The 25,948-nt window shown below is 48.0% G+C and overlaps 1 protein-coding gene across 23 annotated transcripts in view; it reads left to right on the top strand.

The window, feature by feature from the left end:
- LOC114861294 (pleckstrin homology domain-containing family A member 5-like) overlaps positions 1-25,948 on the top strand; it is a 61,946-nt gene that overhangs the window by 7,473 nt on the left and 28,525 nt on the right. For 2 of the 23 annotated variants that reach the window (XM_029160345.3, XM_055511348.1), the window contains exon 1: positions 25,172-25,262. The exons of 19 other annotated variants lie outside the window; for them this stretch is intronic. Coding sequence is in view for 2 of the 4 variants with exons in the window: in XM_029160348.3 (XP_029016181.1) it covers positions 12,517-12,562 (46 nt within the window). In the remaining 2 variants the exon portion in view is untranslated. 2 more of the 23 variants (XM_029160348.3, XM_055511350.1) reach the window with 2 other exon arrangements.

The following is a 25,948-nucleotide window of genomic DNA, read 5'->3' as shown; positions in this document are numbered from 1 at the left end:
TCTACTGCGGTTCTTATTTAGGAGAACGTCTTTCCACCAATAGAACTAGTACCTGCTGCAATAGGTTTGACCCAGTCCAGACCCATCTGTTTCTGAACAAAGGAGCTAGTGGTCTCTCTACAGGTGGGATGTCACAGAATCCTCCGGTGTAAGAAGTGTGTCCTGAATGTAGAATCATGCTCCTCCTCCTCCTTCAGAAGAGCATGGAGGCATCCTTTGATGGATTCAGTCTGGGGACTAAAGGTGCAGCATCAGTGAAAGTGAATGTGCTGCAGCATCCTACCTTTGTGTCACGCATGGAGGAAGTTAACGTTAGGATGAACTGTAACAGCAGAGACATGTGATGGATACTGGATCATTGATCAGAGGGCTCTGCTCAACGTTTACCTGTGGTTCAGATTCTGACTCTATTAATGATTGTGGTGATGAAGGCTTTTATCTGATTTTTCACATATTGCCATTACAGAAATGTAATCTAAATGATCTACAATTATTTTTATTATATGAACTAAGGTTTATGGCCCGTTAACTCCCATTTGTAAAGATTTGACGTTGGTCATTTTTTTACCTAGTAGTACGCAAAGCTCTTTATTCACATTCACTTATTCACTCAGGCATTCAAACACCAGAGGCAACATAGGGTTCCCCACATGGACCAGGAATTGAACCAGCGATTCTATGATTGGTGGATCACAGCTCTACTGTACCTCCTAAACCACTGCCACCCCGTGGGACACGTTCACCTGTCCTATTTCTATATTTCTGTGTAGTGGTGCTTGTTGTAGCTGCACTGCGCTGTTCTGCTCCACATTTGGAGGCTCCATGCTGGTGATGGACACACTGGAAGGGAATTTTCACTTTTCTGCCTACTTTCCAGTTCTGTTGCTGTGTGGTGATCATGAAGGGAGCAGTGACGCCCTCAGACAGAGATTGGCTCCTGTTTCACCGTATCCCCACACGCTTCCTGGCTGTAGCAGCTCAAACCAGTCTTCTCCAGACAAAGGTATCAGAAAATCTGTAAAGCAAACTGAGATTGAAATCTCAAATATATAGGACAAAACTTGGAGAATAACGAGAGGACACGTGTAAGAGTGTTAACAGGAAAACTGACATTAGAGAAAATGTGTAGCAGTTGTAAAATTCTGCAGTGGTCTCACTATTTCTTGTGCAGTGTATTACATAGTTTCCAGCCAAACTACTGTAGTGGTGGACTGTTCTAACAAGCAATTCCCCCGTGTCCACCGCGTCCTCTCTGTTCTGTGTCCTCTGCATCTCAGGCTAGTAGGTAATCTATTACTGAGCTAACCATGGAATCTGAGCCTCTGCCAGCTTATGAAACTCCCTCACTGGCAGCGCTTGGCCCTCTCTGACCGCGCTAATGTTCCCAATCTGGGTTTGAAGAGCTCAGCTCAAAGCCACCAATCCCTCTTCATTGTGTGCCACTTTGTGGGACGTGTGCTGAACAGAAAGGGTTGAGATGAATAGGATTCTGGAGGTGAGCCTGCTGCTCTGGAGTCAACGGGAGGATTACGCTTGGTTTATGATTAGAAATTTAAAAGCAGGAGATAAATGTGTGTGTTCCCCCGGATGAAGCTTCACCCCCCCCCACCACCCGAGTAGGAAACGCAAGGTAAGCTGCCTGCAGTGGCCCAGGAAGCTGAGTGTGGCTGTTTGATGGGTAAATGCTGTGATTGGCAGGTTTGACAACCTGCTTCAGCTGCAGCTTAGAACTAACCGCTCGCAAGGGCAAATATTTATCCGTGTGTACAGTCAGTGGTGAAGGAGGGATGCTCTTCAGACATGGATGGTAGTCTTCTCTGTGTCCTGGTATAAATAGCTTTGTCCTTGTTAAAGGTCCTCATGTATACGGTGACACAATGTAACAGCTGTAGGTTCTGAAGCACAGTGAAGCGTTATCAGGCCCACCGAGACCCCAGAGAGCGAGGAAGGCACTATGGCTTCTCGAATCTCTGGTGAGGGGTTATATAGAAGGTAAAAATCTAAAAAAGGGTCCAAGAGGCTTAAAATGAAAAAAAAAACCTTCTGTCATCAATTTCATCAATTAATTTCAAACCCACTATACAAAGACAACATTCCAACACATCACCCCTTATAGCACAATGTGCCATAACACACTAGTGTCTCATCCTCCGTCACATAAAGGGGGCTCGTCTCTTCACAGCCTACCACTAGATGCCCCTGGGCTAACTTTCAGCTGTCTGCCTGTGTTGCAGTCCACAGGGAAACAGATCCGCCGCTAGCAGGTGGAACACTCGTACCCAGAACTGAGCAAACACAGCGTTAATAAGCAAAAAGCTCTGTGCGGTCCTCATGTCTTCCGTGTTCACCAGTGTGAAGCTGGCTCTAAGTCAGAGCTTGAACATGCGTGTGTGTCAGGCTTCATGTAGGAAGCAGCTCAGCCTACGCTCAGCAGCAGCGCTGGCTTATTGTTTGCATCCAGGATGCTGATTCGCATTCTGTAGAATAAAACAAAGATCTGAGGATGGAACTCGACTCAAACCGTCACCGGGATTTACACTGTTTGTTCGACTGTGTGTGTGTGTGTGTGTGGGTGGAGGTTTGTAAAGCCTGCGATAGAAGATTCATCAAATATCCATGTGTGTGGATTCAGCTGAAACCTCACTGTCCTCTGGGAGAAATGGAAAGCACATTATCAAACGGGCTCATTCATCCAACACACACACACACACACACACACACACACACACACACACACACACACACACACACACACACACACACACACACACACACACACACACAATGTTTAAGGTGCATGGGGGCTGATACTCATGTGTGGCTACATGGAGTCAACATATAACTAGGTTAGTGGTTAAGCACAATGTTTTACCAGTAGACAACTAACTCCAGGACATCTGAAGGTTCCAGTAGCAGTGAGCCTTTGTGGATTCAACTCAAAAGACAGTCATAAATCTGTCCACATGATTAACGATGGGCCAAATTGTTCTCACTCTGCTGTTTTAATTACATTTGACCTCTAAGACCTTAAAGTCTTATTAAAGTGAAGTTAGAGAAGTGTTGCTTGTTTTATTGTTCCTCCAGATAGGTTGAAACGAGGGGGGAGCAGAGGAAGATGATGTGATTCCTCCACAGATTGGGGTCGACGCCCTTCCTCTTCTATCACATTTCCCTATCTCTCTAATGCTAATCTGTGACTTCCCTCCTCTCGGCTGTAAATGTTGTGATTGGCCCCTCCCCGTAAATGAGACCATCGGAACGTATGCGTCCTGACCCATTTCATCTGTAATGCAAATTCATGTTAATTAATGTTTTCTAATTAGTTACTCATGCACATAAAGGAGTCATTTGTCATCCCCAGTGATTTAATGTGTGCACATCAATGAGCGTGTGCATCAGCTCATGCCGCACCAGGATCAGTGGTTAATGGTGAACCTCATGATCTCAGCAGGGGGTGGTCTTCAAGGAGCAGCTGATCATGATATTTATTATGTGAGTGAAACACTTCCATTCACATGCATGATCTGCATCTCCATCCTCCTCAGACTGTTGTCACACAAACGTTCCCTTATTCAGCCACAAGGGAAATGTTTGGCTCCGCGTTAACGAGCAGTCCCTTAAAATGGAGACGGACTAGAACACACGCTGTTACAAACCACAGAGAAAAGCGTTTGGTTCATTGGAGGCAGAGTTTGTGCTTCGTGGTGTCGTATAATTAGTAGTCCAACACATTTTATAGTGCGCTTTCTTTTACTCTGTTGTGAATTAGCAAACTAGCAGGCGAGGATACAAAGGCCAACGAGTGAACAAGGGGGAGTTTATCAACACAGAAAATAGTCATGTAGACCGGAACCAGGCAGGCAGGAGAAGATGACTCCAACAAGCCATGAACCTAGAGAGAAGTATCCTTGTGTAAAGGTGTATGACTGTAAAAATGTGTGGTCAAAGTGGGCGTGGTCATTGTGTGTGGGCGTGGCCAGTCCTTTGCAAACAAACAGGTTCGTAGATTCTGTTGATTCTGGAGGTTTCTTGGTTTCCCCTCACTCCTGAGTTCTGTGAGATGAATCAAAGTATGGAGGGAGGACTGGAAGAGGGCAGAGCGTCTGTGAGGAGAGAAGTGGAGGCTAGGACAGCAGACGTGCTTCTGAGCCTCTGAATAAGAAAAGCTGCCTGTGCTCTGCTCACTGCGTGCCTTAGCACACACACTGCTGCTGCACTTTGTGTATCATCCTGCTTCATTGTTTACAGTGGAGAAAATCAATCTTGGCTCAGCTGAAGCTCATCTCTGCCAAGCATCTCCTCTGAAGTACACAGTTGATGGACACTTCCCAGACTTGCAGCGAAGGTGCTGAGGATTTACTCTGCGTAGCAGGCAGCAGCACATTAGCTGCCATCGAGTCAGGAATTCAAGGGACAGTAGCTGCTGCTGTGGTGCTAAAAGTCTAAATGAAGCCAGCGACATGTGTGGGCGTCGATATGGCAGCATTCCAGTTGAACCTATATGCCAAGACGGGCAGTGGAGCAACCAGCTGTCTGACTGGGTCAAGTGTTAAACACAGGCCTTCCAGGAGATAGTTGAGCTGCTTGGTGGACTCATCCAGTAATGGTCCTTCTCTCTCTTGCCCCGTGCATCAGCTGTGATGTGATGTCTTCCACTGGCCGGTTGTCTGCTGCTTCTATGTGATGGTTGTCTGTGTGAGCAGGCCAGGCACGCTGGGGGAGAAACTGTGGCTTTGTTTGTAGTTGAGCTGTTGCTTGAAAGTCGAGTCACATCTGTGTAACAATCTACAGCAGGGTGGGCGGGATGCTCCCAGGGGATGGTGTGGGTCTATGTGTGCACTTTTATTTTGTTGTTGTTGATGTTGATTTTTAAAGGCCTGTTTTAGGGTTAAGATGTGATTTTTAGGGCTAAGGTTAGAAGGTTGGTTTGGTTTGAAGCAACGGTTAGACGTCTGCCTTTAGTTGTGATGGTTAGGGTTAGGGTAAGGGGCTAGGAAAGTCATCATATCAATGAAGGTCCTCACTTCCATGTAAGTACAAGGATGCCTGCGTGTGTGTAGCCTGCAACTATAGCCCCAATCTGAATGAGCTGAGCTGATGTGTTCTCACTATAACATTGGACACTTGGTTTTTCTGCTACAATCCAGTGAGGGCTTGCAGATGTGTTCCGCTCTAACATCTGGGTCCCCACGTGTGCGGCTGAGCAGCTACTGGCTGAACATGTGCAGAGTCTACAATGTCCCATTCAAAGACTCTGAGAGTGGTTGTTGTGCTGACTATGGGTGGAGGTGGGACCGAGCTTGATGGGTTCTCAGATGTGTAGTGAAAGGCATTTAGTAACCTGGACCCTGGAGGGAGGCAGGGTCCAGATGTGTCACAGTCGTTACACTGGATAAAACTTTCACCCAGCACACACTTTCACACACACAGCTATTAAACATTGGTTTTCTGTAGGTGAGGTCAAACAAGACAAAAAACAGGCTGAGCTAAAGAGAGAGAAACCTGCTGCTGAGCTACCCAACAAAGAAATTATATCTCTTATATGTCGATTATATCAGGACCAGAATAGAATGACCAATAAAAGAGATTAGATAGAGCAAACTATCTGTACTCAGTTCAAAGTAAACAGATGAATAGCTGATGTCATGACCAGAGACTGATGTGGACGCTACTAGATGAGGGGCTGCTAGAGTCAGGAAACACATTCAGACACTTAGGAAAACACACGGGAGGTAGAAAAGACGTCAGGAAACAGGAGGCTAAGATCTACATGAAGCAACAAACCCCAGAACATGGTCCTCAGAGAACAAACCTCCTCCACCTACAGCTGCATCGTTGTCAGGGTCAGATGAGTTATAAAATAATATGGAGCAAGATTAGCGGCGACTCCTGCGACTCCTCCTCCTAAGAGGGTTAAGGTGGGCTTTAACTGGTGGGCTTTAACTGGCAGGTGGGCTGGCAGGTGGGCTTTAACTGGCAGGTGGGCTGGTTTGGAGCCTGTTTCAGGAAACCCACTCATCTCCTCCAGTAGCTGGCAGAATGTCTTTGTTTGGACTAGAATCCTAAGCGATGACAAGCAGAGCAGCTTGTAAAATGCCACACGTGTCCAGCTGTTCCAGTGAAAACGTCTGTGTTGGGCTCGCTGGGGCGCAGAGAGGAGTGAACGCAGGCTGTCAGCGGGCGGCCATGATGAGGCTGCTAATTAGCTCGTTTCTGCTTCTCTCTCACTGGCGCTTCCTGCCTGGGGGACAAGTGGAGCAAAACTATGATTAGGGCTGTTTGTAAAGAAGAGTGGCCTCATGGGCAGAAGGTGAACCACGACACACCTGGCCTCCTGTGAAACCTGCGTCACCGCCTCTGACATGGAGACAGAAGTATCAGTCGGCAAAACAATCCTCATTTGACTCTGTTACTGGAAGCTTATACTAAGGTTGCATAGTTTGTGTTCACTGAAGCCTTGTCCTTCTTGGTGTAAGCGTGAACCAGCTCTACCTCGAGTCCAACAGGCAGAGCAGTCACCTACCAGTCATGTGTCCTGCGCTGGCATGTCAGGTTCTGATGCATGAGGTAGAACAGCAACATGATGGCTGAGGCATTGGGTGAAGGACCTCTGACCTGATGTGTGACCCGCTGGATCCATCATCCAGCACTTAGCCTGAACATGTACACGCCAACAGGAGCCGAAAGGAAGAAAAATTTTATTCCATGTTTGTCTTCTCTCTAAAACCGTCCTTAACCGGCCTTTGAGGTAAATGTCAGTCTCGATCCAGAGTGACATCTTTAACCATCCAGTAGCACAAAGAAGTCTGGAATTCACTGTAACTAGAGATCAGGAGTCAGGTTTGAAGAGATCAGAATGACAAAGGTTTAATGTCCCTTAAAGACGTCACATGAACAAACTGGGCTTAACCAACTGACTATGTTAAAGAGGATGGATCTCTCTACAAAGCATTCTTGGAAAAAACAAGACAGCGTGGCAGGTACAGATCCCTCAACTATCTGAAACTTCCCCATCCCTGCTGTCAATCAAGCGAGAGGTGGGTCAAACCCTTGTTTTTGAGTGTGACCACAGTATCATGTCTTTTTATTCTGTAATCAGCTGCAGAGATCCATAAGGCATGAGTATTTGTAGGAAGCAGCAGAGCGGCATTCCTCCTTGAGTCTGAATTCCTCAGTGTGTCTGTCCCTGCTGACGCAGGTCTCTGTTTAAACAGAGCTTGTGTTGTTGGTGACAGCTTCATCCTGGGTCAGAACGGCCTAAAGGTAAACGCACAATCACAGTGGTTCTGCTTCAGGCGTCCTGTGACGGTAGAGCAGCAGGTTTCCTCATTCTGCCAGTATTCATATTTGATAATACGATGAAACTAACAGCTGGTTTACACATACAGTACATGGTGCTAAGACGTACAGACATGCAGCTACGGCTGATTCTGATGTACTGGACCGTGGACTGTGCCTGGCGTCTGCATCAGGCTGCGACTGAAGCCTCAAAGTTTTACCTGAACATGCAGGAGTTAACATAACTAAACATCAGGATATGAACCTTACTGGACCAAACCCCAGCGTCCAGAGGACAAGAAAAGAAGTGTCCAGACACCATGGGTTGAAGGTCAGACCTCAGTGTGAAGGAATGTCAACAGTTTTACCAGCCTGTTGGTTCTGACCTGTTCTAGTACGATGCTTTCACTTACTGTATGATGATGACGAGTCATAGGAGTCTTCCTCCCACTACACAGCAATTCTGTCTGGTTCTAACTGAACATCAACTGTACGTCTGATGTTTTGAGACTAAACACAGACAGGATGAAGACATGGCCACATGTGTCTTGAGCCTTAATGAACACGCATCAGAACATGGGATATTCATCCAGGCCAATTCCAACTTTAATTGAATGACGTGATGACAAGTGAAAACATGATGCTGTATTTTGACTTTTAGATGATGCTGGGGCTCCACTTTCATCAGAACGTGCAGCTGCAGCAGTGTTTATCCTGCATGAACCTGCAAGCAGCCACTGGCTACTTCTGTAACGTTTGCCTGTAGAAAGTCATCGAGGCTGCTGCCTGACAGACAGAGAACGGGTTCCGATCAGCTGCTCAGAACTGCTGTCTGTAGTCTGAGGTTTACTCCTTTTATGGGCCTGCAGGCCCAGGATCAGGTCCAGACTCAGGGCGTACCTGTGTTTTCCCACTTAGCAGAGCGTGGCCAGTCCTTCCTGCAGGTGCTTGACTGAGCGGCTCAGGATCTGTGTTCTGTGCCACAGCCTGCAGTAGAAGCATTACTGTACATTCACGTGTGAGCTCGTTATATAGCGTTAAATTATGTATGTGTGATCTGGAGCAGACCTTTGACAATTTGCCTGACGAGCTGTAGACTGGACCAGCGGAACAGCTTCCCAGTCTTGTGTTCTGCAGATGAATTAGGCTTCAGTTTCATGTGGTCACTTCCAGCACATTGGGTGAGTAAAGCCCATGAAGCCTCTGAAGCATCCTGCAGCATGTATCTACTGGAAGCTGATCATTAGCTGCTCTTGGCTTAAAGCTGATGTGGTTCATCTGGTGGATCCATTCTCCTCCCTGGTTCATACTGACACAAACTGTTTGCTTCAGGCCCATCGTGTGTGACTAGTAACATGGGGAAGTTAGTTATAAGCTGCACAGGACTCAACCTCTTCACTGTGTGAGTGATAAATGTATTGGTAAAGTCCTATTTGATGCTGTGAACCTTGTCCTGTTGGTGCAGCAGCGACTGAACAGTGAGACTTTTCTCTCTTTCATTTGTCTATCCCACATCCTTTAAAGATGCAAATGGTCCTGTGGCCCCCTTCTTACCTTACAGGGATGGCACCTTGCCGTAGCATCCTGGGTCATACAGAGACAGCAGACAGTTAAAATGCTTTGTGGAAGCTCACTACACTGACAAGGCAGCCAGGGTTCATGGTCACAGCTTAACGCAGGTCAAAGAGGGTCATAGGTCGTAGGTCAGTTCCAGCGGGCCCTTCAAGGGGACAGGACTATAAACACACACACACACACATTGAGTCGATGTGAAGCAGTAGCTGTGGTTAAATGTTAAAGTGACTGTTCCCGTTTAAAACACTCTCATGACTAAACCAGTGGTTTGCTGAGCTGAGAACCGTGTTTTGTGTCCTAGAATCTCACAGGAGCAAAGTGACATAATTCTCCGAAGTGGTGTCTTTTTCATGTCTTTTCAGGGTATGTAGGCCAACAGGATGTGAGTGTGACCCAGTGACGTTAGACGACTGTCTCTCATCTCCAATTGTTACAGTATGAAACACTTCCCTGTTTTCACCTTGTTTACTGATGCTGAGTGTAGCGTAGGTCCCACCGAGCCACTGCTGAACCAAGCGGTAGCAAACACCAGCTGTTACAGGTCGGCTGAGCTTAAACAGTGTGTAGCCTTTAGCCTTGTCTCCTCCTCATTCTCCTTTCCTGCTGTATCGTGTTGAATCACAGCAACTGCAGCAGAACTTTCAGTCGAACAACATTTGCCAAACTCAGTAAATCAAGTTAATAATCAATTATTCCCGTGCAAACAACAGCTCAGTTGTTTGTTTGTGCATGCATGTGTGTGTGTGTGTGCATGTGCGTGTGTGTGTGCCTGTGTGTGTTTACCACAAACACAGGAGCAGCTCATCTGCTTCCACGTCTCATCAGCATCCCTTGAGAGTCAGCAGCCTGCTGAGGACACACACTCACTGACTTATGGGTAGGAGTATGTTTAGGTTGGGCTGACAGGCTGAGCGCCATAGCCTCAGGCACACTGCTGCCCGTAGGTGTGTGTGTGTGTGTGTGTCTGTGTCTGTGTACAGTGGCTTTGTGTTGATGGGCTCTCACATCCATCCTGTAAACACTCACATTAGACACGTGGCTCGGCTTCAGGAGGATAATTACAGGAAGGAGCCTTTCGACTCTGAATGCTGGTTGATTGCACTGCCTCTTCCTCCGCTGCAAGTCAAGAGAGGATGTTAAGTGTCTGCCTTAATGTGTGCGAGTGTTGCTATGGCAACGCTGGAGGAAGGGTTGTCACAGCGATGCAGATTTGTCTGAATGTTCAGCACTATGTAAACTAATAAATATCCCCAGTGTGGGATGGAGGCTTGGCCATCAAAGACATCTCCCTGCACAGTGGGCGTTGTTCTCTCACTAGAAAGACGTTAAGGACACATCTGTCAGCCTCAGACATCAGAGGTAGTTTAGTTATTTAAACATGTAGCCACTGAGCCAGTAACAGGCTAACCGTAGGCTGAAACAGTAGGTGGAGTCAGGATTTACGGCTTCTCTCTAGTGATGCCAGTCATAACTGATGGCATGCGGTTCACGTTACATCATCATGATGGACATCCGTCAGGCTGAGGGAGAAAATCTGCAGCTAACAATGTTCACAATACGCCTCATGAGACTAAAGCTTATCACCTCCATTGAAACGTGCTGTATCTATGTGTACTATGAATATTATGTGTTTGGGTTGGTACGGTCTTTATCATCATCTGGTCTAAGATAGTTTTGTTCACAGATGATTCTACTTCACCCTTGGGTGAGTAGCTGTGCAGTGTAATACTACGGAAAAGACTGCAATCTGTGTCTGTGTGTGCGTGCGTGCGTCACATGTTGTCATCATTAGGTGCTGTTTATCACTGGCTGACTGGGCTCTGGTGTCTCTCTGCACGAATTAGCAATTAGCTGCAGCTAATGTCAGTTGTAAACAAACATGCTAGTTCCGGCTCCAGCTTTCTCATTCCTCATTACTGTTTAAGAGACTCACTCTAATCACTGACTGGTTCATGTGGAACAGAAGCTGGATGCTGTCTGCAGCCTTGGGCGGCCTCCGCTCTTACAGTGTGTGCAGAAAAAGGCTGTGAAAGCATGGGAAAGGCAGGCGAGTCCATGAGTCCTCATCAGATGAAGCAGTATCGGTCTGGATTCACGGTTCTGAAAACCCATAAATCTCACCTGAGGAACAGAACACATCCTGATCAAGCTGCTCAACCCTTCGCTGCTCCACATCAAATGTTTTTTGTCGTCTCCCATAACCCTCAGCTGGATTTAACATGTGACCATTAACGAGTAACTCAAACATGGATGTGTTCATGAGAACCGGATGCTAGATTACAGTTGGTCCCAGCTGTAAACACTGTTACACTGGTTTGTTTACAGCAGGAAACAGAGGCTTCAGTGTGCTGCAGGTGTGGTCTATGCGTTGTAGAACCAAAGCTAAGTGTTGTTTGACAGCTCATCTCTCCTCCTGCCTTTTTCCTTCCTTGTGTCATCGCTGTGAATCTGCTTGGTCCTTCTAACTCTCCTGCTTGTTTTCTGTCTCTCACCTTAACGTTTAGCTGATCAGTCAGATTTGTTGGCGCCACTGAGGCCCTGTCCTCCCACTCAGCACAGTGTGAAGGTGTGGCCGTGTTGGGGTTGTTGTGTGCTTGTTTAGGATTTGCTCTAGGATGATTACATGTGAAAAGACGTGAGCCTCCTTTCTGTTCCTAATCGATTTGGGTTCACTTCAGTTTTTGCCGGTTGGTGGGATCCAGCTGTGCAGTGTGAAGCTGTATTCCCTCCCTCTTTGTGGCCTCTGCTACGTGTTGATCAGGTTTTTCAGGCCTTGCCTCCGCTGCCATGATGCTGCTTATCACAGCTTTAGGCTAGTAGCTTGTGGCTTTGTTTCCCTGCAAAGCATCTGGTCCACAGCCATAGATCTTAACATCTGGTAACGTGGTTGTGGTCCGTGACCAAATGAGTCCATGACGTCCACCTAGAACTGAACCAACTGAGAGGTGTTTGGTGGTTGTGTGGGTCCAGGGAGTGTGGACCACACATAGCTTCTTAAAGGTAACCCATCCTAGACAACAAGCAGAACCTCTGTAACTATTGGAGAGAAGCTTGTTGCCCACTGACATTCAGCAACATTCCACATTTAACAACCAACAGTCCCAGTCATGTAAATACGGTGTGTACACCCATGGGTGGTTCCCAGGATTGGCTGCCCACGGCCCAGGGCACCGATCTGCTCTAGGCTTACTCTGGGTCCTGCTTTGAGCTCCAGGTTGCAGCTCAGCAACGGTTCAGGCAGGGATCAGTTTCCTGTCACGGCACCCTGCTGTGATCGGAGCTGTTCTTAAATCAGCCCCAGTGGTTGACTGTTGGACATCTGAGCAGCTGCAGCACTAGGCCCATCCTTTATCCCTGTGGGTTTCTCTCATCTTTTCCTCTGTTAAGGATGTTCACCACCCTTTGTCGTGTGGTGGCACCTTCTGTGCCCAGTTGTCTTTGCACACATTTGATCGTTGCAGCCACCATCATTTGTAATACATTAAATAACCTATCTGATGCCGATGTGCAGGAATGTGTGGAAAGCAGCTCCAGTGCTGCATGGTCAGGCTTCTCTGGACTCAGAGGAGTTAGTAAAGTGCTTATTAGTATCACATCATGAGGCCATGGAATGATTGAAGCTTCCAGTAAAACCTGGCTACATCTTGTTATTACGCATTGCAGTCAGACCAGCGTTCTAACTGAGACAGACTGGACCAGAAGCCTCTGAGTCACATCCACACAGCGCAGCCTTCTCCTGCTGTAGGTTCTAAAGCCTGGTCCCAACCTGTGCTGTGTGGTTCTGAGTGTGCCTGAGGACAAGCTGAACACCAGCTGGCTGCTCCCTGAGCTCCGAGGTGAGGACGCTGACCTCACACATATGACTTCATCAGCAGCCAGTCGTCTGCTCCACCAGCGCTCCACGTGACCCCGAGTGTCCTCATGCTCGCTCACATGCTGATCCTCTGGGTCTGCTGCTGGTCAGACATGTAACAGGAGAACTGGCGTCTCCGCCCTCACTGACCTGCTTGTGTTTGTCTTTTGGAGCTCGAGAGGAGCCAGTCAGCAATGCAGGAGGAGTGTGGGGGTGAGGATAGACAAAGGAAGCTAGATCAGAAAGAAGACTAAAGGTGAATGGTGTCAGATGAGGAAGACACCAAATGAGATTTACTGCTCTGCTCCTGTAAAAGCGTTGAGCGGCAGAGTGGATGGAAACTCAATAAATTTATTACTGAAAGCTGAAACTCTTCTCTTCTATGTTTATTGTATTCACACGCTCATGAATTATAAATCTATCCCATTCTTTGTAGTTACAAATCTGTCCTCGACTTGTTCACACACATTTGATGTTGCGTTCAGAAACCTTTAGGAGTAGGAAATGTCATTCATTGACCTCAGTGTTATGTGCTGGAGTAGTATTGGCTTTCCTGTATTTTATTTCAGCTGTATTTTTAGAGAAACATGATTTAAACACTGAGCTTGTAGAATAAATTTGTCTTTGATGCCTCTTTTATTCACAACAACCACATAAGTAGATAGTTAACAATCTGAGAATCATAATTACCCCGGTTCCCACAGCCCCTGAAGGCATCGTGAGCGTAGATCGGTTTGGATGGGCCCCAGTTTGGCTCCATATATGGGCAGCTTCTTGCCTTTTCTGACTAAATGTGTAACCTCCACTGTGTTGCTGTGGCCTTGAACGCATCACTATAATACAATACCATGGGAATGCAAACAGCCACAGCCAGCGCTGATGGAAGCGTTTTCCCAGGACTCCCACCTGCACCGACCTTCCTGCACGCTGACCAGCAGGTGCTGGGGTGTGATGAGCAGGAGGAGCTGATGTGGTGCAAACGTGAGGCTGGAAATGCTGACAGGTCTGGAAGGTGCTACTTGACAGAGAGAGAGAGAGAGAGAGAGAGCAGAGTAGGCCAACACTTTAATTGAAACCTCTGCTAGCGGCTGAGCCACACATTTGTCAGCAGAGCCACCAGTTGAGCCACACATACAGAGAGTGTGTGGTTCCCCAGTGTCTCTCTTCCATTCTAACGAAGGTGCATGAAGATTTAACAGCTCGTCATGTGTGCTCACATAGAGGCAGTGTTGTCTGTAGTAGCAGGCTGCGTTCCACTTAGTGTGTGCACCGTGTGTGTGGGAGGCTCACACAGTTGATCAGCACTGAGAGGGTCCGTGCAGTCCTTCCATCGCTGGTGGAGCTGAAGTGGCCTTGTTAGCGTCCGTCTCTAGTGACTGTGCTTGTTTACATAGTGGAAGGACAAAGCACCAGTGAAGAGGCTAACACGTTTAAGCACAGAGGAGACGTTCAGGTGCATCACGTATGTCCAGCCTTTTGTAGAGGAGCTGGTATATCTGTGGTCTGGCTGTTTGTTTTTATCTACAATGAATAAAGCATGTTAGCTCCTGTCCTGATTGGACCAGCAGCCATCACCTGACTGAGGAGAGCCTGCTCTGCTGCTGCTGTGCCACAGCAGAGGAATGAGTGATTCAGCCTCCAGACTCCAAAGCCTTTCACCGCTACAAAGAGGGAATCTCTTCCCTTCATCTGCGCTGAAATATTGAACTGCTTGTCAAATGCGTGAAGCTTCTCCTTCTGTGGGATGTTCTAGGAGAACCACTGAAGGGCACTGAATGCATCAGCGTGTCTCATTAAGCATTCGAGGCTCCTTCGTGCATTGATGTATCCGCCACAGGCTGCAGCTGGGGCCTGTGCTGTAGAGCCTCTGTGAGCTGGTGAGATGGGTGTGATGCCTTTATGTCTGTAAAGGCCTTCTGCAGAGGGGAGCTGATGGCTGCAGACACAGAGGGACCTGCTACGAGGCAGCGTGCTTATTACCCTAATGATCGTAAGAGGCTGGGCCTCCTGAGATGGACTGGGGCCAGCTCTCATGGTTACTGGACCATAGTGGGGCTTATTAATTGTTTGATCCAACTGTGTCCATCTGGTGGCGTCTCAATCGGTGCATGTGTGTGTCAGACCCTGTAGCAGGGAGCTGGCACCTCGCTCGCTGCTCCGTTCCGCTTTACACAGTCACCTGCACCACGCAGCGTCCTGGACACGTTCCTCGCATTGAGCTGCTTGACTTCACACACACCGCCTGGTTTTCTCTCTTGTCATTCTGCCGCCTGGCCATTGGAGCACAATTTACTGTCTTGCAGCAGGATTCTCCTTGCTCACTCTGAGATTCTTTGTCCTGTCGATATGCAGTAAGATTCATTTAGTGCGCTCCTTCCATGAATATGAAGTGAAGCGCGTTGACCGTCCGTCCGACTCAGGATATAGCGTCTTCAAAGCAGATGTGATGAAACCTGGCGCCACCGGACATGAGCTGCTGCTTTGATGTGAGGAGCTGAATTTTCATCCTCCCTGCGCTGAGCTTAAAGCGTGACCAGTGCTTGGTGGAGAGGGAGGCTCTGGACAGAGGAAGGGCGGCCACCTGCTGTAAGGCTGCAATGAAGAGCGTCCACGGGTGCACAACCCAGCGTTAAGTTACTGGACAGATGAATGGATGAGGCCACCGAGTCAGTCGCTGTTTGTCAGTTATTTTTGTTAATCCGTGTGCGTACATCAGCGATGTTGTCGTTCATTATGGCTGTTCTTATTGGTTGGTCGGCTGTGGTACTGAGACCCTGTTGCGTGCCGAGCAAGCTGCTCCAGAGCACAAAAGATCTCACTGGAGGCCAGCTCCCGCAAAGGTCAGCAGGATGGAGGTACTTGAAGCAGCCCCTGTCCAGGGTTCAGACCGTGGTCCAGGACAGGATGATGTCATCCCTGTACGATGTGCAGGGTCCACGTGGTCAGTCTGCTGAATGAGAGACTCTGTCACAGTCTACAGACTGTGCTTGTTGCTTGCTAGCCTGGAGACATTGGAAGCTTCTGAGGGGGTCATGTCACCTGTGAATCAAAATGAACCTCCACAGGTGTGTTTGTGTCTACCAACCATAGCTAGCAGCTTTACTGTCGCTCACTATGATGTGCTGGGTGTAAACATTAGGTAAACAACTCATATCTGCCCTCTAGACACAAAGGAGAACTTACATTCAATCTGATCTCCATCTAAGCAGTTCATCTGTGATTCCAGTGCCAGGTGTCATAGTAACCCTCCTCACCATGTCATATCACATTCAGGGTGATGGATTTTATTGGTTCAAGGTCTTAGTCGTCTTGACCTTTGACCCTTACCCCAGTCAATAAGACACTGTATCCTTTGATACCTTTGTACTGAGGAGGAATCGCCTGATTTAGAACGTGTTACTTCTTGTGGTTGCTTGTTTGGGTGAAGGTGCAAAGGATCAGCTGATGGATGTGGGAAAGCTGGAGCTGCTCTGCCCTCAGGGAGCCTCACCCATTCACTGTACTTCCAATAAATGAGTGTTTGTTTGGATCAGAGCCACACAGCAGACAGCAAATCAGTGAAAACAGAGAAATGACAGAGCCGGTCTCTGTCATTTCTCTATTTTCACTGATTTCTTCTTGGGATTGACTGGAACGTGGGTCATGCAATGAACATGACATCATCATGAGCATGATGTTGAGTGTTTGATACTGTTCACACTCAAATACTCTACTGACCATACATGTCCATCAGTAGATCAGTAATATCAGCTGAAATGTTTATGTGATGTTTGGTTGGACCAGCATGGCTCAGCATTCATCAGCTGCTGGATGTGTGTCTGTTGGTGAAGGAGGCCATGTTTTGACGCTATCAGACATCACAGAACCAGAGAAGCCTCCAAACCTCAATAGCTGGGTTAAAAGGCATTTTCCACACAGTTGGAGTCAAGCTTTTTCCACCATGTCAGTGACATGTGATCCAGCCGCTGTAATTTATGCTACAGCTTGTGGTAAACTGGAAGCTTCACGTTCACGGCTTCCACTACAAAAACCTTTTCTCCCCCTCCTCTTCTCATTCTTATCCTTCTCCTCATGCTAATCGGGGTGTTAGGCCTTTCAGTCCAAAGGAAGGAAAATTAATACTTTGAGAAATGAGTTCATAAGTAGCGTTTGTGATAAAATCAGCTCAGGTATTGATTGTAAAGTAAGTAAGTGAGAGGTCCATTGAGTGGGGTGTGAAAGTGGTCGGCAGCAGAGTGAGCACTCTCCAAACTCTGCTCAATAGTAAATCTTTGATGAAGCTTGTTTTCATTGTGAACTGAGGTAAAAGCAGTTGTTGTGAATGTGAAGATGCCTGTTTTAGTATGAACATGGTGTCGAGGGGCCAGCTAGTTTGTGAGCATGTGAAGGAACATCTCCTGTTCTGCCAACGTCATGTCATGTGACTCATCCAACCGCCATCCGCCCGTTAAATCAGCTCTAGAGTCAGTGTTCACTGTGCTTCTTTGTTATGAACTGCAGTGGAAACATTGTCTGTCATCGTCTGTTTGCCACAAAGCTCATGTTTCCCTCCATTTCCTGTGTTTCCTATTCTGCAGAGGTTTAATGTCACCAGGCAGGAACCCCCTGACACTCATACTCTCCACCTTCCTCCTAGGAATGTGACACATGATCATAGTGATAGTAAAACAATGAGAACCACTGATGGCATGAAGCACAGTCACAGGGTTTATGTGTGACAGATGAGAGGTCTCAGCCTCATGTCCTGGATCCTACCTTCTAGACATCTGCTGTTCCTGGAATGATTCAAAGGTCTTGTCATCAGAGACCCCTCCATCACAAATCAGCTTCATCGTTCTGGATGGTCCCACATTTATTTTACCTTAACATCACAGGCATTGATTACAGCTTAGTATGGGAATGGATGAGATGATTCCACACACAGGCTAAGGCTTCATTACAAGTCAGTAAGTGCACAGTGAGCGTGTCTGGGTTTACCCTCAGAGCCTGCCTTTTAGTGCTCATGAAGCTATTTCAATAATAGTTTGAACATAAGAGGGTTTTATTGGGATTCTACAGCTAACAAATGGCCCCATCAGTTGGTGTCAGACCTTGGGTCAGGGCTGGGAGCATGTTTCCCTTGTGACTGAGGGAGGTGTCGTGTTATCGTGTGACCAGTAGAGGGGGACAAAGCTCCACAGCTCCACAAAGAGGCCAGTAAGTGTCCTCCAGGACCTTTGACTCATCCTCACACATTCATTACGTTCTTATGAGCCTTGTTCAGTTAATGCGCTTGTCTTGTTCACAGTACATCATCACTGACAGTTAAATAATGTTTGGCTTCAGCTGGAAAAACACTAAACATTTATTGGAATACATTAGCTCTTTGTCATGAGTGTTAAGCTCGTCCCCTCCTGCCTTCAGCAGCAATAGGACCTGATCAACGCTAAGCTGTAGAGAGTTCAAAGGTCAGAACCAGGGAGAACCCAGCTCCCAATAAGAAGGTGTGGGCAGGAACCAGCGACCAGGACTGGAATCTCAAGTAGCCATTGGTGAGAACACAACAGGAAGTTTCTTTTCAGTACCTGCAGCAGGGCAACCAAGACTGGTTAGAGTGGCTGAAAGGCTGCTGGGATGCTGAGTGGGTGTAAGATTGTTTGTCACAAAGCTCATGGGCTCAAAAAAAAAGAAGTTGTTGTGTGTTCAACCTCCCCACTCTTCATTGTGAATGCTGCTCGTGTCCTGCTGTTTATAGCGTCACGTGAATCTAAATCTGGAGCGATTCCACTCCTCGACTCCTCTGGAGGAGCCAAGGTCGCAGCACTGCCTTTGTATTGGAGCTGTCTCGTCTCATGCTCGTCTTGTTACTGTTGAGTGGAGCCAACTACAGCTGACACCTGTAATATTTGTCCAGACCTGCCTGTTGATGAGGGCAGAGAGGCTGCTGTTGTTTCCTTGGATTCACTGGATGCGCTTTGAAGCTGTGACTAACGGGATCTTCTCTCCAGCCTCCTTGCTGCCTCAGTCATGAACTCGAGCTGTCCCCACCTCCACTTGTGCATTGGTCTTGACAGCAGCATGCTGCTGTCATGTCTCAAGGCTCTTATCACTTATTTAAGTCAGCCAGAGCTACGTACGCTCAGATGTGTGTGTGTGTACGTTTGATGGACGATCTGGACATCTCCATCTCTGCCTCTTGCCTTCGTTTGGCTTCGGTGTGTGCATCGTCCTAGTTGTGCTTGTGTGGAGATGGGTAACCATGACAACAGCTGCCTGTGCACAGTGCCCTCTGCGTCTCTGCAGCTCTGTCTATGTAGATGTTGCATCTTGGCATCTGAGATTTGCTCAGTTGTTTAATATTTGATGACTAGCACAGGCGTGTCGACCTTTAACCTCTGTAGCTGTCGGTATAAAGACCAAAAGACATGACACAAGGTCTGCAGAAACTAAAAATCACTGCAAGGGCAAAAAAACTAAAGATCAAAGCCACCGTTAAGAGGAACTGAAACTCCAGGAAGGAACTAAATCACTAAACACGGAACAGTTATTGAACGAACGGCTACCAAGATGCACAGACGCTGAAGTTACTGTGTTACTATGAGACCTGAGGGAAATCAATGAATGCATGTCTCTGTTAATGAACCTACAGCATCATTAGTCACAGTCTAATTACACTCTGCCCATACCCCCCCCCCCCCCCCCCCCCCCCCCCCCCCCCCACACACACACACACACACACACACACACACACACAAAAGCATGAAGCATCCTGCTGTCAGTGAGTCACTGGAAGCAGCATCACATGAGACCAGCAGCTCAGTTTAACCACAGTCGTGACATAAAGCGTACAGGAACCAAACCAGTGGCTCCAGGTGATTAGTGCATGTACCGTCCTGTTTCCATCAGTATGCAGGCACCAGCATCAGCCTCGTCCTGCAGCACACGGTCCTGACACAGTTCAGTGTCCTGCTGCTGGTACAGTGTCTGAGAGGAGCCCATCTGCAACAGGAGTTAACATCCTCTTTTAGATCTGTCTTCATGCAGTCACATCATGGACAGGGCTGGTGGACGACCTTTTCTACGGTGTCTGTCCTGATCCCTGGTTCTGATCATTACATACATAATGAACCTCTGGGGGATTGCTGAATGTTTTCAATGTGTAAGGTTCATTACCTTGTTGCCAACAAGCAGTTTTTACCTGCAGCCTGATGGACCCGTCGTGGACATTCTGGCCTTATCAGCACCCCACCAGCCTGTTTATCAGGGGCTCTGCTGTCCACTCAGCTGCTGCACCCCTGTTTGCGGAGCTCATCTTGCAGTAGGACAGACTGAAACACAGCACAGTGATTCCTAGTGAGCATGAAGAAGCTAGGTTAGTCAGCCTGTCCTGCTGCAGCAGCACGGGCCTGTGTCTAGCGTTGTTTCCTACACAGCGTCCTGCTGCGCTGATGCGAAGTGAATTGCCTCAGCATTCAGACGTGAACACAGCTGCAGCCGTCGTGCTGCATGAGGTGGCTGATGGATGCGATGCTGTACAGGTCCGTCCTGAGGCTGATGTTAGAGCCAGGTTGGACACCAGTCACATGCAGTTCAGACTGTGGGAGCAGAAGCCAGGAGGCATTTCCTCTGACAGCTGACGAGAGCACAGACACGAGTCTAAATGCCTCCAATGAGCTGCTTGTAGATCGTCTGGTTGGTGGGTGCAGAGCCTCAGAATCCCCCATCGCCCTCCTCAGTTAGCCTTGTTCTCCTCTCTCTCCAGCAGAAGATCTGGAGCTCATGATCATTAAATGTGTGATAATCACATGAATAGGTCACATGTCCCACTGTGATCTCCAGGCTTAATTTAAAGGCATGAAACAGCCACCTCATATGGATTCACCTAGTAACACTGATCATCTGTTTAAACATGCTACAGCGCCGTGTTTGGACATTATGGGATGGCGTTAAAGCAGGAGATTAATGGGATTAATGGGTTCTTAACAGCAGCACCAGGCTCCTGCTTTAAGTGGGTGTGGGGTCTGCTTTTAGAGCCTTTGATCTTCTTCTAACATGGATGGTTCTGCAGAGCATTAATATATTATGAGTAGTAAGTACGAGACAAACTTCAGCTGAAGCAGTCCAGGCTGGAACACGTGACCCGCTGCCTTCATGCAGCAGTGTCTGGCAACACCTCGTTTCACTGAAACAACCAGCCAACAACCAGTTCTCTGCTCCAAACAAGTCAACCAGAACAGTCGGCTACATCATCACGTTCCAGCAGACATATATGACTACCCAGCATGCACTAGGACCCTCCCTGGCACTTTGCTGTACTGATTAATCCAAGCGATCCAACCTGCAGGCAACAACTCCTTCCATGTTGGTGATTCTGATCTAGAAGCTTGTCTTGACAATACTGTGCCTGCAGACCATGTCTCATGTTCTCGAAGATGCTACGCGTTGTTGCTAATTGAAGTAACAGTCAATATGTGCTTCTAGCGCTTCTTTACAGTCTTTACTGTTTGAATAACATAATAGATAGATTGAGCTCCTTTCATTCCAGGTACAGTTCTGGTCTGAAGCCGCATTCATTCACAAATACAAAGTGTCTGTCAAGACAAAGCCCGCATTCAATGATTAAGGTGCTCCTTTTATCAGATTAGAGCGGCAGTTCACTGTGGTGTTCCTGAAGTGCTGACCCAGCCCCAACTAGTATGCTGTGAAGCGCCACAGATGTGAGTCATGTCGGGCATTTACCGTTCCACACAGAGCTGCATCCCAGCAAACATCTTAATTTGCCCTCTGCAGAGATGGGAGGTGCTCTGAGTGGCTCCGCGGACCCAAACCAGTCTTGTTCAGACGGATGTGTGGCTCAGATCCTCCCGCTCGGGGAAAGCAGGCGGCGCTAAAAATACTGCTGTTCCAACGCAAACCCCCCAGGATGCCGCTGGAGAGCAGATGCTCAAAGACACACACACACACACACACACACACACACACACACACACACACACACACACACACACACACACACACACACACACACACACACCACAGCGGCAAGAAGAAGAGAAAACAGGGCAGGAGATGAGGAGGAGACGCTAAAAAGCTGCTTTTAAAGTACAAAGGCAGCAAAACGAGCAGGGATTTGATGGGTGAGGGAGATACCTGGAGACAGTCATGGCAAAGTCTATGGTCTGAGCTCAACCACACATTCACCGTGCAACACTAGACTAAGGGAACAGAGTGAGTGATCTGAGTCTTTACATACATGTAAGGTCAGATGTGTTGATGTGTTTAGTCCCTGAGGGCCGTTGCAGGGATGCCTGTATTTGGTATGTGGCCTCTCCTGCTAGAAAAGCACGTGAGCCCAAACACTCTCTTTGGAGTGTCTCATCAGTGACTATATGACATCACAAGTCTTCACAGACTGTGAGGCGTCAGAAGCAGCAGCATCCATGGTTTTCCTGCAGAGCTGCTCCCATGAACGCAGCAAAATGTGCTGGTGAACAGTTTTCTGCAGGAGAACAGATCCTGCCTCTGTTGCCAGGCAACAGGAAGGACGTGTCAGGGGTTGTTGTTGGTTCTGCACGCAGCTGTGAAGGCACGTTGGTATGATGTGAAGTCAACTGTAGGACTGACTGAGCAGCCAGCCAAGGACACGTGGCTGCTCCCATCATGCTTCATATGAACAGCTGACCAGCATTACAGGGAGGAGTTCACACGATCTGCCTGAACAGTTAGTGGGATGAGTAAAGGCAGGTTCCATTAGACCTGATGTTCCCCGGAGCTGCAGACATTAGTGCTGGTCTCTCTTTTTCCTCTGCAGACTTTTCAGCCGTCGATTGTCATTAGCTTTCAGTGCTTTATAAACTTCAGTCTTACAGCAGCACAACGCTTCGCGGTTACCAGGAGCTTTGATGTAGTCCAGGCTAACACTACGAGCTACAGCAGAGTATGAAAGTAGCAGTGATTTAGAGGCCAGTGATGAAGCTGACATGTAAACTGTTTGAATCCTTTGAGCGTCTGTGTCGTCAACCAGTGGCAGTAGCACCACTCACCTGAGGAACAACAGGTGGGACAGAACCGCCGAGTACCATGGGTCCTGATGCTGCAGCCTCAGCACACACATGACTTTCCTTTGCTGTTATACAAACACTTTGAATGTTTTCTGACTTTGTTTAGCAGATTCTCTCTGGGTCCAGCTCCAACAGTCCACAGTGAAGTCAGTGTTCATATGTCAGGATTGAAATCTTTGTGTAATCAGTCTATTCAATACCCTCCACACTCCTTTGGTCCAGCTCTACTGAGTCAGGTCACTCCTTTGGTTTGTAACTGGTGCTGATGACGTTGATGATGTTTTCATGATGCTGTTACATTTTAATAGAGGAGAGGGGAGGAGCATGTGCAGAGCTATGCATGCTGGGACTTTTACTTTGTGAATAGAGTAGACTGAGCTTCTCACTTCAGGTTAAAGGACAGAACATGTAGCATAATGACTAAATTTTTGTTCAACTGCTGACAATGACAGCAGTGCAAACATCTGGTATCCTGTGCTCCTCACCTGCAGGAGGCCGTACCACACTAGCCTGTACATAAAGTAGGATGGAGCCAAGCTTTAAAGATTTCATACAGTACAGTATTTTAATAGAAGGAGCCTCTGAAAGCAAAGCCAGCTAATGGGGCCATTAGCGTCAGCAGCGTCTCACCTCTGGGAAACGGACAGACAAATAAAAGCCTTACATCTAGTGTGTGTGTGTGTGTGTGTGTGTGTGTGTGTGTGTGTGTGTGTGTGTGTGTGTGTGTGTGTGTGTGTGTGTGTGTGTGTGTGTGTGTGTGAGAAACCACACGTTTCCTCTTTGAGCAATCTAACGCCTCAGCTGATGGCTTTTCACTCTGCAGCCCTCCTACCTGTCATTTCCTCTTGTTGGCCTTTTTCCTTAATGCACCGTGTTCTCCTAAGTGCATGGGCCCACACTCATTACGTTAGAGCAACCTCTGCAGATTTCATCGATTTAAAACGCTTCTCAGGAGCTTGGCTTTTACCAGCGACTGGAAGAAAAGGAAGCACTTGTCTATATATGGGCCTATTTTGGTCAGTGGGCGATGCAGAACATGCCTGGTGTTAACCTCAACTCGTCTTCAGTGCATGCATGTCATATGGCAGCGTAGCCTGTTAGTCTTCCAGGATCTTGTGTTGCCAGTTTTGTCTTTTTGGATTGTGTGTTGCCAGGTTTGTCCGTCCTAGAAGACAAACCTGGCAACACATGATTAGAGTGTTGTCTTGATAACGGATGAAGTGCTTTTGAACCTTTTAACTCCACACAGAGACTCTCCAGCCTCTAGTAACACTGTATTTCCTCCACTTGAGTCATCCATCCAGCCATCCATTTTCTACCAGTTAATCCAATGCGGGGTTATGGGGGTGCTGGAGCACATCCCAGGCGAGAGTCTGAGTACACCCTGGACAGGTCGCCATTCCATCACAGGGCCCACTTGAGGGCACATCACATTTCTTACTCATACCTCGAAAGCAAGCTGCCACTAAATCCAAGGCTTTAGAAGTTGTAGAATGAGGTAATACGTTCCCACTCAGATGGGCTGACAGACCGACAGTTGTTCATGTCTAGCTAGTGGGTGTGTGATCTAAAGCTTTATGTAAGGGAGGTGGGTTCCCCCTAACATTGGTGGACCGTACATGTTGAAAGCATTCACGCCCACACTGTCTTGTCCTGGAGAGCGTAGCATAGAGCATCCGCCTGCGAGAGCTGGAGGAAGTAGATGTTCATTTCACAGCTGAAAAGGATTTTCAGCTGCACATTCAGAGCCACACAACGTGTTTATCTCTGCTGGAGAGGTGAGGAGGATGTTTGAGCAAAGGAAAGCACATGCAGAGAGCTTCACAGCAGGCCTTCGTCTTCAGACAGCAGATGCTCTACAGCACCGAACCCTTCACACCTGAGCTGCCATCTCAGTCTTATGTAATGTGATGCTGTTATTCAGGAGATGATGCTGATCAGACCGGCAGCGGTCTGTGCTTTAATGGTAGCTGTGTGGTCGCGGTGTATGGTCCAGGTACAGCAGACCCCCTGCAGAGGAGGTGGTCCTGCTGCCTGCCCTCTGGCACCGTCAGCATCCAAAGCAGTGGGCCCAGGCTGATGTGTCCGGATGTTCACTAGGCAAAACATTCTGCTGCAGTGGGTTTCACTGACCGCTGGCTTAGAGTCACCAACATAGGCATGAGGAAGATTTGACAGCATGTTATGTCCATGTTCTTTACATTAACTCAGTGGTGTCATGAGATTTACTGATTTGCCTAAGTCACGCCCAGAGAGACGCTCCTCCCTGACATTCCTGCCTGGCTCAGCTGCCTCAGCGCACTGGGCTCGTGAGGCTGCTCCACGTTGACACATCTGAGTATGTGAGGCTGGAACAGTGGTGGTGCAGGCCTAGCAGGAGAGAGAGAGAGTGAGCGAGGGAGGGAGGGAGGGAGGCTGAGCAGCACTCACACAGCGGCGCTGAGCCAACGCTGAGCCAGTCGCTGTCCTGCTGCTGCTCTGCTCCACCTGCCTCCTGGACTCCTCACATCCTCCTGGTGAGTCCTTCCAGTGTGTGTGCGTGTGTGTGTGTGTGTGTGTGTGGCTGACGCTATGAGGGACGTGTTACACCGAGGCATATGCTCAACGTGTTGGCAGTGCCACGCTCACACATGCTGTTGCCAAGGCTTTTCTTTCACATAAAACGAGCTGCTCCACTGTTTGCTCCCGTCAAAGCTGATGCTGCTAATGATGGACACTGTACTGCACACACATACATACAGCAGCATTAGAAGCTTAGTTATATAGTAGAAGCACATGTTCAGTGTCTGTTGATTCCTCCTGGCCCAGTCCCTGCTTGGTCGTAGCTATAACAGGCGTCTGTAGGTGTGTTTATGTCTCATCCCGTTTCCACTTCGTTGGTTCAGCTTTGAGCCCCTCTCCTCCATCTCCCACCCACCACCGACTGCTCCTTTCACTCCTTTGGTGATTTTAAATTTCAGGTTTCTTTTTTTGAGTGGAGTGGGCCACATTCTCGCTGTGTTAACATGTTTTGCATCGTCTCCTTTCTTCACACCCATTCTACCTGTCTTCTAACCCTTCTCACACCTCATCCCCAGGTGGAAGTGGAGATCTGAAGGATGACAGATTAATTAGCTCGGTAATGGTGGTAAACCAGCAGCAACCTCAGGTCCTCGGGTCCTCAGGACCAGGTCAGAAACAGGTCAGACATCAGCTTTAGGTG

This window comes from Betta splendens, chromosome 9 (assembly GCF_900634795.4).
Source record: "Betta splendens chromosome 9, fBetSpl5.4, whole genome shotgun sequence".
Lineage (NCBI taxonomy): Eukaryota > Metazoa > Chordata > Actinopteri > Anabantiformes > Osphronemidae > Betta > Betta splendens.
This window is presented reverse-complemented; position numbering and strand designations above follow the sequence as displayed.